We start from the raw sequence: 13,348 nt of genomic DNA on the forward strand, positions 1-13,348 counted from the left end.
GAGTGTCCATTTCTGTGCCACCTCCTCTTGCCACATCCTGGGGAGCCACTGTCTCCCCATACTGGAGAGCTGCAGTTCCAGAGCAGGTGGCACAGTCTACTCTGTGACACCAAGGGGCAAGACCCGGGATGGGGATGGGACTGTCCCTGGAACAGCCTTGGCCACCCCAGCCCTTCCTGCACAGGTCCCTTGTTGGGTTCTGCCACAACTCCTTCCCTGAGGACACGGGCACTTGCTCTGGCCATCAGATCCGAGTGGCCCCAGCAGCCTCCACTGAACTGGAAAGGGGAACCACAAAATTTTGTAGGAAGATCCTGTTCAAAGTTTGGACCATCACTCTCCCATGGTTACAGGGGGGCACAGGCAGGGCCTTGTGCTTCTGGGGAGCAGGCTGGTGGCAGTGCCAGGGGCTGGTGAGTGCAGTGCTGGTCCCTCAGGGCAGGCTGGCTGGATCCAGGGAAAGCATGGGTGTAACACCAGTGTCTGTGCCCACTTGAGTTCACCAAGTGAACTTGCGTGGCAGGGGGCCCCCAGACCTGTCCTCTTTCCCCCTTCTGACCCCTGGGTCAGCCACTGAGAGGGTCCTTTTCTTTGCTGTCAGTCCTCAGGGGAGCATGTGCCTCATTCCTGAGCTGTCCATGTTTGGGTGGAGCCACAGGTGCCTGCCCTGTGGGCACTGGCCCCATCTTGTGCCTTCAGTTAAGCTTCTCTGGGGTGAGAGAGCCCAGCCCAGTGCTGGGGGGCCAGGGCAGGTGTGGGCTGTGTAAGGTGTTCACAGTGCCCAGCAGGAGCTCTGGGCTCACTGACACCTCAGGCAGCAGCTCTGGGCTCCCTGGAACCCTGGGCTGCACCTGCTGCCAGAGCCTGGCAAGAGAACTGGTGCTGGGCTGTAGGGAGGGATGGGCAGGGAACAGCAGGGCTGCGGATGTGGCACACAGGCTGGTGTGACCTCGGGCATTGCTGGCAGGCAATGGGCAAGAGGCAGTGTGCCCTGGGTGGACACTGCACACCCAGCAGGCTGGAGGAGATGTCCCATGGAACCCAGCTGTTGTCCTCTTGCAGGGAGCAACAGGTGGCTGGCTGAGACAATGGAACAGCACCACACGAAGCTGTTGCTGCCTGACCAGCAGGCTGTGTGCCCCAGGACTGGCCCTGCTCTCCAGGCAGCACAGGTGTGGCCTATATTGGCCACCATGGGGTAGCCCTTGGCAGGCTGGACCCCCTGTGCTGCATCCTGCAGAGCTCCAGGAGCCTGAAGGGGAGGAATAATGTGGGGAACAGCTGCTGGGCAGGATGGGTGTCCCAGGCTGCCTTGTGGGCTCCAGAGGCAGATGTGTCCGTGAGCCGTGGCCGAGCGCTGGGTCCCACCCTGCTCTGGGCTGAGGTGCTCGGGGGGTGGCCAGGGCCGGCAGTGCCTGACAGCCCCCGCTTTTGGCAGGTACCCGCATCATCTGCGACCGCAAGTTCCTGCTGGAGTGCAAGAATTCACCCGCGGCCAGGACCCCTCCCTGCTGCCTGCCCCAGACCCCCGCTGTCACATCCCTGGCCCAGTCCAGCCTCGTCAAGCTGGAGGAGCTCAAGGAGCGGAATGAGAGCCAAGAGGCCATGCCAGGTGAGCAGCCTGGGGCACAGGGCCAGATCCCAGCCTGGCCCCACTTCCAGCTCCTGCTCCCTTTGCCTGCCCATGTCTGCCAAGCCAGCCCCATCCTAACCCTGGTCCTGTATCCATCCATGCCCTTGCAGATCAAGACCAGTTTGAGATGGACATCTGAGTTTCCATCTCCCTGTCTCCAGGCCATGGCTGGGCCTGTTCCTGGGCCTCGTGGAGGTGCTGGCACCGTGACCAGCTGGCTGCAGCCCTCTCTGATGCTGGGGATGGACGTGTGACACCTCAGGCTCTAGCACAAGTGGCTGGTGCAATTGCCTAGGAGCTCATGCTTGATCAATAAACACCGTGAAACCCCTGTGCTAACATGGTGTGTGTCTTTGTTGGGGCTCAGCAGGGTTCTCACCCCCAGGGAGGGGAGATGAGCAGCACCAGAAGGGTGCAGAGGGTGACACTGCAGGTGAGGGCCTGGGGCATCTCTTCTCAGCTGTGGTGGAGGCAGCTGGTGAGGTCATCCTGTGAACATGGGGAGAATAGCACAACACCTGACTAGGCCTGTGTCTGTCCCTGGACCTCCCTGTCCCTAAGGTCACCCAGGTCTCTTGGATTCCAGACTAAACTCTGAGCTGTGCCAGGACAGCAGGAGCCCAGAGGGAGCCAGAGCTGTGGCTGCAGCACAAACCCTGGTCATGCCAGGGGCTGTTGGCACGTTGGTCTCTCTGGCCCCCTCCTGCAGCAGGGCTGGGCTTTGGGTCTGCTGTAGGCCCCCCACTGCCTGATGAGGGGCCGAGCTTTGCCAGCCAGTGCAGCTTGGACACACAGTACTGAATGCTCCACCCAGATGCTGCCAATTCTTCCCCTGACAAGAACACTTGAACATCCAAGAACATCCTGCCAAGGCCAGAGCCCCATGGCCTCACCCAGCAATCCCCCATCTCCTGCTGACCCTGGGAGCCCCAGGACCTGTCAGTGCCAGAACCCTCAGGGACACTGTGGGAGGGGCAGGTTGGTGCTGTTTATTAAACATAATGAATCGCCACTAAAATGTCGCAATGATTAAAATCCCCTTTTCCTGGATGAGGATTGGGAGGCAGAGGGGGTGCCTCAGCAGCAGGGGCCCTGTTCCTGCCGGTGGCCCTGGGCAGGGGCTGCCCCGCTCACAGTCCACAGCCCCGTCCCCGGTGTCAGGGCTCCTCCTGCTCCGGCTCAGTCGCGGGCTCGGTGTCAGCGCTGCCGTCCGTCTCTCCGGTGGGCAGGTCCCGCGTCTCAGCGATGAGGCGCTTCACGCCCACCATCCACTGGCTCACCTCGTTCACGTGGTCCACCATAAGCGAGCGGTGGATCTCATCAGCTGCATCCCAGTGCTGCTGCTGAAGCTCTGCCAGGACAGGGGACCCCGTCAGGGGTGCAGGCTCCACCGTCCGGCGGTGCCTCTGCCCCAGTGCCTGCTGCTGGGGCGCCTGCAGCCCCCTGCACCCCCGTACCTTGCACCAGGAGGCTCATCCTCTTCCTCACTGGTGCCGACAGCTTCCCCTGAGCCCACGCGTCCTCCAGCACTGTCAGCCGCCGCCCGATGTCATTGCACACTTGTTTCTGGAAGCAGAGGTGAGCTGGGAGTGAGGGGGATGTGCCCCTACCAGCTCTGGGGCTGCTCTCTGCCCCCTGCGGTCTCCTGGAAGCCGGCAGCCCCTGCCTGGTGTCCCGGCTGCCGTCCCTGTCCCTCCTGCCCCGCGGGTCAGAGGTGGAGGGTGGGGCCGCAGCCTCACCTGCACCGTGGCCCGGCAGGAGTCCAGGGCTGCCCGCAGCGGGGCGAGGACGCTGTCGGCGGACACGCTGCACTCCTCCTGCTCCGGGCGCGCCGCGCTCGGCCGGGCCTCGGCCCGCGGGGCAGCGCCGACAGAACCCTGCGGGGGCGGCCCCAGCGCCCGGGGCGGCGGCGCTGCGGCGTCTGCGGGGGCACTGGGCGGGTCCGGGGGGGCACCTGCGGGGCAGAGGCGCCGAGCCCGTCAGAGCCGCACCGCGGCTGCGGGAGCCGGGCCGCGGTTCGCTGCGGATCCCGGCGGGGAGCGGCGCCTGGAGCTCCGCCGGGAGCCGCAGAGGGAGGCCGGGCAGGGTGAGGGGCAGGCGGGGGCTCCGCGGTGCTGACCTGGGGGTGCCCCCGCGGGCGGGGCGGGGGCCCGGCGGGTGAGCGGGGTCCGGCGGGAGCCCCCGGCTTGCGCCTGCAGCCCGTACGAGAACTGGGGGGGGTCGTTCCAGCCGCGCTCCTGGTTCCCTGCAGCAGTGAAGGGCGCGGTGAGACCGGAGGAAACCGGGGAGCCCCCGCGCCAGGCGAGACCCCCCCGGCACGTCCCTCCCGGCGCTCCCCACAGCCGGTACTGCCCCGGCGACCCCCCACACACGGACCCCCGGAGGAGCTGATCCCGGGCGCGGCCCCGCGGCCCCACCCGGGCAGACCCGGCACCGTCCCGTACCGGGACCCCCCCGCACCGGAAGTGCAGCGCGCGCCCCGCGCCCCCTCACCCGGCTTCACGTAGGACTCCGCCATCCCGCCACGTCACGCCCGGCCCCGCCCCTTCCGGCCCGTGAGGCGGGGCGGGGCGGGAGGGGCGGGGCCGCGCCTGTCCCGCCCCGCCGGGGGCCGCGCTCGGGGCCGGGGCCGGGGTCGGGTCGGGGTTGGGGCCGGGGGCTCCTCCCCTCCGGCTCCGGCCCCGGCCCCGGCCCGGCCTGGCCCGCTACGGGCTGTGCAGGAGGGCCCGCCGGAGGCGGAACACCTCCAGGAAGGAGAACAGTCCCCGCTTGCGGGCCCCGGCCCCCGCGCCGCCGCCACCGCCCCCCGCCTTGGCCGCCCCGCGGGCAGCGTCCCCCGCGGCCGCCGGCCCGGCCCGGCCCCGGCCAGCCGCGCTCTTCGCCTTCGCCCCCGGTGCGGCGGCCACGAGGCACTTCTGGTACTGCACCTGCGGGGACACGAGAGGCAGCGCGGGGGTCTCGGCCCCCGGGTCACCCCGCCCGCCCCGGGGCTGCGCGTCTCCAGCGGCGCTCACCATGCAGGCGGCCTGCACCGCCTCCGAGATGGTGCCGGCGTCGGGCTCGCACCAGAAGGCCGCGCACTGGAAGCGTCGCCCCGTGTCCACGATGAGCGCGAAGGTGTGCGCGTCCCGGCCCACGCCCAGGAAGGTCACGTACCGCACCTGGCACTCCCAGATGTGCGCCGCCTCCTCGGGCTCCTGCGGGGACCCCGCGGGCCCATCCAGTCCTGCCGCCCCCCAAAGGTGCGCTCTGCCGGGGGCAGCGCCGTGCCCGCTCCGGCCACAGCCCCCCTCCCCACCTGCGCCGGGTGCACCCTCATGGCCGTGTCGGACACGTAGATGAGGGAGGGCGTCCAGTTCTCCCGCCCAGGGCGTCTCGTCAGCTTCTCGATGGCGTCGTTCAACACATCCATCCCTGGGGAGAGGGACACTCCATCGCAACGGCCCCGACTGCGGGCATGGTGCGGGCAGGGGTCGCCCGGCCCCAGAGCATGGAGGGGCTTCCTGGGCGTCCCCCAGCTTCGGGGGAGCAGCGGCACCTACCCATGGCTCTGGGCACGGGCAGGCTGCCGATGTACAGCGCCTCGTAGGTCTGCATCGACTGCCGCACCGCTTCTAGGATATCCACTGCCAGGACGGGAGAGGTGGGGGCTACACCTCTGTCCCTCACTATGTCCCCACCATCCCCAAGGACCCGGGGAAACAGCCAGACAAGCCAGAGGGCTCTGGCTCAAAGGTGGGCCGTGGCAGAAATGCCACTACCTTGCAGTGGCAGGTCCTCGGCAGAAATGGGCTCCAGCGTGGCGGCACGGGGCAGCCTGCTGCTCGCTACAGCTCGTTCGGCCACGATCTGCAAGAGACGGGGGTCCCGGAGCCGCCCCCCACCCCCGAGATCCCCAAGCCATGCTCACACCCTGCGGGGCCCCTGCATCCCACCTTGGAGCACATCTCATGCAGAGCCTTGGCGATGCCCTTGGCAGGCACATTGCAGTGGAAGACGTGACACTTCAGGACGCAGGTGTCCTTGTCACTGGCCACAAAGGCGAAGTCTCTGCAAGGCCACGAGCAAGGCAGTGAGACCCTGAGAGAGGCAGCCCCCTGCTTGTATTTCCCCCAGCCTTGTGGCCCCTTACCTGTCCCTGCAGCCGTGGTGGCAGTCGGGAGGGAGGAGAGGGGACAGGTCACTGCTGGGCTGCCTTCCCCCCAAGAGGGCAGAGCCACCCCCCTGGCCCCTGCACTGCTCTGCCCTTGCCCCTGGCACCTGCCATTGTTGCAGCCAACACCCCAGACACGGATGTTGAGGATGGGCTGGCGGTGGATTAGGCTGTGGTCAAGGGGGTCCACTAGGCTCATGGTGTCCTTCTTCAGAATCATCACTAGGTCCTGGCCCTGCAGAGGGGCAGTGGTTCCTTGAGCCTGGCAGACAGCCTGGGTATCCCCAGTACCCAGCCTCTGTGTAGGCAAACCCCTTCCCCACCAACCTACTCCACCCCAGCTGTGGGGTCAGCCCTGTTCCTCCCCTGCCCTTCCCAGCTGCCATTTCCATGTGTGGGGACCCACCCAGCACTGTTTCCAAGGAACAGCCCTGTCAGACCCACCTGCTCTAGACTTGGGATCATCAGATGGATGCTCTGTGTAGAGTTGACTCTACCACCTGCTCCCCTCCAGCCCCAGCAGCAGCAGCCCTGGGGTGGGACCCTGCCTGGCAGCACCATCCCAGGCTCTCACCTCGCCCTGGTTCTCCGCAGAGCCCTGGCCCTTGCTGTTGGAGAGCTGCTGGATGCAGTTGTTGACGGCGATGCTGCTTTTGCCAGGTGCCAGGTCCTCCTCGGGGATCTCCACCCAGCCCAGAGAGCGCACAGCAAAGCACTGAGCAGAGACATGAGAGGGTCCAGTGCCACTGGCACAGTCCCCTCCATCCCGCACGCCTCGCCGTGCCAGAGTGGTCACCCCTGCTCTGGCTCCCATCCACATCCCTGCCAGCTGCCACCCTCCTCCTCTTGTGCCAGCACAGCCCACGATGCGGCAGTGAAGCTGGCGGGTGCAGTACCTTGGAGCCGGGCTCTGCGCTGTGCTGGAAGTCATCTCCATGCCAAGACAGCGAGTGCCTGCAGAAGAGGGATGGGCAGTGAGGGGAAGCTCCCTCCACGTGCTCCTGGGGCACCCAGGGAAGCATCAGGACGCCCTGGAACCAGCAGCTGGGAAGCATCCCATGGGGGTGCTGGTTTCAGCTGCTCTGGGGGGAAGCACCAGGGCCCAGCGCCCTGCACTGGTCAAGGATCAATGGTACCCCACAAACAAGCCAGCAATGCAGAAGGATAGCTCTACCTCCGGGACAGTGAAGCCATGGGGCTGGGAATAGGCCGGTCCTTCGCCGAGTGCTTCGCTGCAGGGCCCTGGCATTCCTGGGAGAGAAAAGGGGTGACAGCTGCAAGAGAGGCAGTCAGGAGGCACCAGGTAGGAGACCCCTCTTCCAGGACAGCAACAAGCTTGTGAGCATCTTGGGTAGTCAAGATGATTCCAACTAGGATGAGCCCTAGGATGGGGCCTGCTGGAGCCTTTCAAAGGGCTTAACCCCAGAATGGGGCTGAGCAGGACTTCAGGGTCACACAGACAGAGGGGAGGGCTGGACCAGTCCAAAGGACCCTTCAGCAGAATTCTGCCGGGGTGGAATCCAACACCAGCCCTCACATCCCTGACCACATTCCCTACCCTTCCCTGGAGTGTCTCCTCTCCATCAGCCTCCGTGTGCCCTCCTGGGCCGGTGGTGCGTGCAGGGTGCTGCCACTGTGTCGTGCCTGTTGGCACATGCCAGTAATAGGTACCCAGAGAGTCACAGATTTTCCTCCAGCTTGGGGGAAGGTCAGGGTCTGTCTCCAGGCTCTGGTCGCTCCAGAGGTTGTCTGTGCAGAGAGAGAGTGTGTGAGACATGGGGTAGAGAGGAAGATCCCCCAGCTGCCCTGAGGAGCCAACAGCTTTGCCCAGCAGCAGGAGTTTTGCAGTGGCCTCTAGGTGGGTGGCTGGGTACATGGGCTGGGAGAGGAGCCTGGCAAGGGAGCATGGCACAATGCCAGCGTGGCTGCAGCGGTGGCAGACCCCAGTGCAGGGAACTGCCTCGCTGGCTCCCGAGGGCAGAGCGGAACCCCGGCAGGGCACAGAGGGCAGGGGCAGCCTGGGCCTGCCAGGCCGGGAACCCTGCGGGGCGCCCAGGCTCGGGCTGGGCCCGCGGCCGCCAGCCCAGTGCTCCCCTGGCCTCGGCCGGGAAAGGGCCCGGGACAGACGCCGGGGCCCGGAGAGCGGATTGTGCCCCGCGGGCTGCAGCCGGAGGGTGCGGTAGCCGTGGCCCCCGCAGCCCCAGCCGTGCGCGGACACCGACTGGAGCCCGTGGCGCAGCACGGCCGGAGCGAGCCCGGGCCCGCGGGGGCGGCGCGCTCCGAGCGGCCGGGGCTGTGGGTCCGAGCGGGGCTCCCGGGGATGGGGGTCCCGGGTTGGCAGGGTGGAGATGCTCCGGGGGTGAGGAGACCTGGATATGGAGGTGCCCCGGGAGCGGGTGGGCTCCCGGCGACCTTGGCGGGGCGGGAAGCAGCGGGGCCGGGCCGGGCGCCGCGGGCCCCGATCAGCACCGCGGACAGCTCCGGGCGCGGCCGCCGCTCCCACCCTCGGGGCCCGGCCCCGGCCCCGCAGCGCGATCCCCGCCCCACAGCGCGACCCCGGCCCCGCAACCCGAGCCCGGCCTCGCAGCTCATCCCCGGTCCTGCCAGCCGTCCCTGACCCCGCGGGCTGTGCCCGTGCCCGTGCCCGCCCTGCCCGCCGCGCTGACCGTCGCAGTTGACCAGGACGATGGCCAGCATGTAGTCCTTGCCCAGCATGGCCCCGCCGCCCGCCCGGCGCGGCGCCCCCGCCGCCGCCTGCCCAGCCCCGGAGCCGCGGCGGCTGCGGCGGGAGGGGCGGGACCGGGACCGGGACCGGGGCGGGCCGGGGGCGGGGGCTGGAGAGAGCCGGGGGGGCGCGGGGGATAGCGGGGACGGAGCTGGGGAAGGGCTGTGAGTGTCCGGGGCCCTTGGGGTGTTCCTGGGGAGGAAAGGGGCTTTTGGGGCTGGAAAGGTTTCTGAGTGCGATAGACAGCAGAGCCCAGTCAGCCCCTTGTGCCCTCAGGTTCGTTCCCTTCCCCTGCACCCACTCCTAGGGTTCCTCCATTCCCTTCCCTGTTCCCACAGATCACCATCATTCCTCTCCACCCTCACTTATCCCACGTTCATTCTCCATTCATGCCCAGGTCTGCCCATTCCCACACCTGTGTCCAGCCTCCATCAGTCAGCGCTGAAGGCACCCAGGTGTCCGTGCTGGTTACCTTCCCCTTCTCTCCAGGGGCCAAGACTTTTGCATCTCCTGTTTGAGACGTTTTACCATTCTGTCCTGGTTAATGCTCATTACACAGGGACAGAAGCTCTGGAGGCATTTGTTGTACAACTGAATTCCTCATGGAGCTCCTTGAGTACTGCTCAGGAAAAAGTTCTTCCAAGCTACAGCCTGATAAAATATTCCAAATGGGTCGCTATAGGTGGCTTGTCCAGTAAGTTCATCATGGCCTCTTCACCTTTTCTTCTTCAGAGCAGTTTTTGGATGAGCAGAATGAATTTTCCATGCTTGGTCCCTCTCTTTCAGTGAGGCATTGCCTCTTTGCTTGGCCTCATTCATGCATTCCATGGGATAACATTCCCTTGATTTTGTGAGATGCTCTCCTCTCCGTTATGCATTTTAATCTTACCTGACCTGAGAATTGCACCAGCCCCATAATCCAGTTTTGCAGTTGTCCACCATAATTTCTGTCTCCCGCTGACAGCTGCTTTTTTGGATACAGGCTTCTTCTTCTGCATCTGTCCAGAGTTACTCAGATTTCTAACACCTGATTCAAGCACTGTGTCCTTGGGCCATTTTTTATCTAACCCAACCCCACACAGCAGAACAGAGGAGGTTTGTGGCTCCCTGTGTCTGAGAGGTCACAGGTCTCACCCTGACTTCTGCTTTTCCCAGACTTCCACCTTCTCCAGTTTCCAGGAGTGAGCTTCCCTCTACCCCAAACCAGTTTACTGTGGTGACAGGTACTGCTGTGGTATCCTCTGCTGCACCTCTCTCCTTGTCCTTAACACACATTTCACTTACAAAAACCACACTCAGCTGATCAGATGGGAGGCAACAACCCCAACACAAACTGTCCCACTCCTTTTCTGGCTCATCCAAAACCACCAAGGTGAAAGCGACTCTCTCTTGGCAATGTGATGAAGCTTAAGGATGATGATGGCCCTGGTGATATAAGACTTACAGCAAGGGAGGAGAATTTGGGGATGGTGCAGAGCAGAACCTATGGATTGTACAAAATGGCATATGGGATGTTCCATGGGAAGGGGAAAGGGAGGGACGAGGGGAGGAACAAGCATAGGAAGACAGAAGAGAGAAAAAATGTTGTGATGGTGTGTAGGCAGTGGTAGATATGCTTGCCTGCCTCAGCAGCATGTTTCAGCACTGCAGGCTGTCCTAGACCCTCATTAAATAATATTTTTTCTGTGCAGTGGTGTTCCCTGTTCAGAGCTGCCTGGGAGAGAGTGGGGCAGACTTTGGTAGTTCACAAGAGGTAAAAGATAAGGAAAGTGTAAGGATGAGGATAAGGAAACACCCATTATACTTTTAAAGGAAAGGTATGATACAACTTGTAATCCTACAACTTTCATCATTTTCTGGTGTTGGCCTTGCAGAGCGAGAGATCTGGGTTTGGTTTGGTTTGTGCTTGAAGTAGAAGTACAGTGACAAGTGTCATTTTTGGTGCTGCACTAGAAACCAAAACTCTCTTCTGGCCTGAATAATGAAATCCTGGACAGGGAGAATAAGATTTCTCCTTGTAAAGATTTAATTTTATCTTCCTAGTACAATCATCAGCTAGATCTCTTCACAATATGAGGGGGATCTCTCAGCCCCTCTGACATTTCCCTCAAAAATACAAAAACAACTCACATGGCTTCTCTGGAGCAGTCTGGGTTCTCAGATATTTCAATTGCAGATCAAAAGACTCCTAAAGAGGCTCATTAAACGTCATGAAAACACTCTACAGTTGAAATCAGATTCAGATCTCAGCAGGTCCAGCTCAGTTTTACCTAAGATAACAAAATAGGAGACTTGACTCTTAACCAGATCTTTTGTATATGCCATATTTCCAGGGGATAAACATATCAGGTTTCTCTCTGCACTGCTCCTAAGATAAAAGACAATCTTCTTCAAAGAAAATAGCCACTTTCCATCAGGTAATTTTTCTGGTTCATGTGTTCATTCATTCTGCAGGTTTCTGATGTGACATATCAATAATTTTCAGGTTATGAAAACCCTTCATAAAAGAAATCAAGTGAAATATTAGGGAGCAATTCTACTTTTCCACTACCTTCCTCCCAGCTATTGGAAAAGCAAGGCCATGCTATGCAGCCCAGATTCAGTTATCTGTAGTTATCAAATATCCCTGTCCCAACACCCCACCTGGCAGAAAAAACCACAGTTTAAGCTGTTTCTGTGCTTTCACCATCACTTATTTCCACCTCAGCTGTGCAAGTCAAGCAGAGACGAAAGGAAGAGGCCACAGGATGAAATAAGACAGGTGCAAATCTACCCCCTAAATCTATGGAATCAAGACTGAAAAGCAGAAAAAAATCCCAGAGTTTCATATTTGAAACTGTAATTCCAATAAGCCTTTTTTTTTCTTTTTTTCCGTTTCTTTTCTGTTTTACTGTTGGGTTTCTGTAAACAGCACTGATTTGCAGAGATGCTGTGAGCTCTTGGCACTATGGATTTAATTGGTACATGCAGTTCCATCCCATATCCCACAGAGTTCTCCGAAGCACCACCTCTTCTGTAAGTTTTTTTTTAAAAATGCTGTTAATATCCTCTGATCATTTCACACCTCTCTTCTGCACAGAGTGCAGAAGTATCCATAGTTTCAATTTCTCAAGCTGCTTCACACAGTCTGAGATAACACATTTAAATTTTGCTGTCACCCACATTAATTCATCTCAGAGAACCTGGGGGTGGGGATTGAGGATGAGGAAATCAATTCCCTGCCAGTTTGAAGCACACTCACACTGGAACACAAACAATTAATATGAGGAACCTTCTCAAAGGAACTTAAAATCAACAGCTAAAATGTTGAGTGTTAGTATGAGTAAATGTTGCCCTTGGCTTCATCTAATTTCTTGGGGACAGTTCTGATGCTTCCCAGAACCAGCAGCTCAGGCCACCACACAGCTTTAGCTACCTCATTAGTGAGGGAATTAATCAGAACTTTGCAACTCTTTATCCACTGGATCACCAGCACTAATTGGCTGCTTTCCTTTGCTAATTCACAGGATTCCTTCTAGTGATGTGAAATGATATCAAGAGGTTCTAAGCATATTTTTGCTGCTTAAAACTAAAATCTAAATGACCTCAATTGCAGCAGTGCTACTCTCTTTTCAATTAGTTCCACCACCTAATAGTTATGATGAGTAAAGGCTTGAGGTACGTGCTAAAAAGCATTACAAGGAAACATGTAAACCTTAAGCTGTATAAATATGTGGGGGAAAATGTTGCATCAGCATCAAAGTTCAACTACAGAAATATCTTTTGCCTTCATTTAAACCAGATAAGAATTAATGTTTGGTGTTACTACTTAGTTATTAATAAGGACACTATTTAATTTTCTAAGTTGAAGACTACACAATATATTTATATTCAGCATTTATGAAGAGGAAGCTCCACTGGCTTTACCATGGAGATAAAACACATTATCACCTAAATTTCCACAAATGTAAGCATTTGCAAACAGCCCACTGAGACAATATCTGAAATCATGGTATGGTTTCATATTTTGTGTTGCACTAGGTTTGTTCTTTTTTCTTTGATTACTACCAGAGCCACCTAACAAAAGAAAAAAAATCTGGGTTTGTTTTCCTTTTAATGATGAAAATAGATGCTTAATTTACTAAAAAGGTTCAATTCATATTTACTATTTGTGCTCCCAGTTTTAACCCTGCTGGAAGCTTTTATTTCAGCAGCCTCAGGCTGACATGCACAACCTTTAGAAAAGAGTAACTGCAAACAGAAATTAATGTGTAAAAGCGTAATTAAACATTCTAAATAAAAGAGATCAGCAAAGGTGATTTTCAATGCTCTTCCTTGCCCTTTTTATTATGGAGTCATTAAAGTTGAAAAATACCTCCAAGATCATCCAGCCTGTGACCAATCACCACCTTGTCAACCAGACTGGAGCACTGGGTGCTGGGTCCAATTTTGTGCACAATTCCAGAGATAGTGACTTCACTCCTGTACTGGGCAGCCTGTTCCAGCCTTATCCACCCTTCCCAGGAAAACATTCTTCCCCATGTCCACCCTGAACCTCCACTGGTGCAGCCTGAAGCCATTTCCTCTTTTCCTGTTCCTTGTTCCCTGGGAGAAGATCTGATGTCCCCCCTCCTCTCAGGGAGTTGAAGACAGCATGAAGGTCCCTCTGAGCCTCCTTTGCTCCAGTCTGAGCCCCCTCAGCTGCTCCTCAGAGGACTGGCACTGCAGACCCTTCCCCAGCCCCGTTCCTTCCTCTGGACATCCAGCAGCCCCTCAAGGTCTCTGTTTGAGAGGCTCAGAACTGGATGCAGCACTGGGTGTGTCTCACCCTGGAGAGAGAGGAGGCCACTGGTCCTGC

At 59.3% G+C, this 13,348-nt stretch overlaps 3 protein-coding genes across 22 annotated transcripts in view; 1 reads left to right on the forward strand and 2 right to left on the reverse strand.

Annotated features, from left to right (window-relative positions):
* Positions 1 to 1,972, forward strand: part of LOC306808682 (ankyrin repeat and KH domain-containing protein 1-like) — a 98,726-nt gene extending 96,754 nt beyond the window's left edge. For all 17 annotated transcript variants that reach the window (XM_079319488.1, XM_079319471.1, XM_079319489.1 and 14 more), the window contains 2 exons: positions 1,439 to 1,612; positions 1,744 to 1,972. In XM_079319488.1, coding sequence (XP_079175614.1) covers positions 1,439 to 1,592 — 154 coding nt within the window. In that variant the 3' untranslated portion in view covers positions 1,593 to 1,612; positions 1,744 to 1,972. The remainder of the gene's footprint in view (positions 1 to 1,438; positions 1,613 to 1,743) is intronic.
* Positions 1,973 to 2,607: 635 nt separating this feature from the next.
* On the reverse strand, positions 2,608 to 4,281 carry SRA1 (steroid receptor RNA activator 1). Its single transcript, XM_079319509.1, has 5 exons — positions 4,127 to 4,281; positions 3,753 to 3,878; positions 3,373 to 3,587; positions 3,091 to 3,199; positions 2,608 to 2,984 (listed from the first exon to the last, which is right to left on the reverse strand). The coding sequence occupies exons 1-5, from the start codon at positions 4,149 to 4,151 to the stop codon at positions 2,791 to 2,793; spliced, it is 669 nt and encodes a 222-aa protein (XP_079175635.1). The 5' UTR covers positions 4,152 to 4,281; the 3' UTR covers positions 2,608 to 2,790.
* APBB3 (amyloid beta precursor protein binding family B member 3) lies at positions 4,208 to 8,638 on the reverse strand. Of its 4 annotated transcripts, XM_079319499.1 has the most exons (12): positions 8,453 to 8,638; positions 7,345 to 7,535; positions 6,961 to 7,037; positions 6,683 to 6,740; positions 6,361 to 6,501; positions 5,894 to 6,021; positions 5,569 to 5,683; positions 5,395 to 5,482; positions 5,176 to 5,259; positions 4,932 to 5,047; positions 4,648 to 4,830; positions 4,208 to 4,560 (listed from the first exon to the last, which is right to left on the reverse strand). In XM_079319499.1, the coding sequence occupies exons 1-12, from the start codon at positions 8,499 to 8,501 to the stop codon at positions 4,339 to 4,341; spliced, it is 1,452 nt and encodes a 483-aa protein (XP_079175625.1). In that variant the 5' UTR covers positions 8,502 to 8,638; the 3' UTR covers positions 4,208 to 4,338. The 4 variants fall into 4 exon arrangements, with proteins under 4 accessions (XP_079175625.1, XP_079175624.1, XP_079175623.1 ...); XM_079319498.1 differs by having other exon boundaries at positions 4,208 to 4,830; positions 5,569 to 6,021; XM_079319497.1 differs by having other exon boundaries at positions 4,208 to 4,830; positions 5,569 to 6,021; positions 6,361 to 6,740; positions 8,453 to 8,578.
* Between the last annotated feature and the right edge of the window lie 4,710 nt (positions 8,639 to 13,348).

Source organism: Erithacus rubecula (genome assembly GCF_903797595.1).
Source record: "Erithacus rubecula genome assembly, chromosome: 16".
Lineage (NCBI taxonomy): Eukaryota > Metazoa > Chordata > Aves > Passeriformes > Muscicapidae > Erithacus > Erithacus rubecula.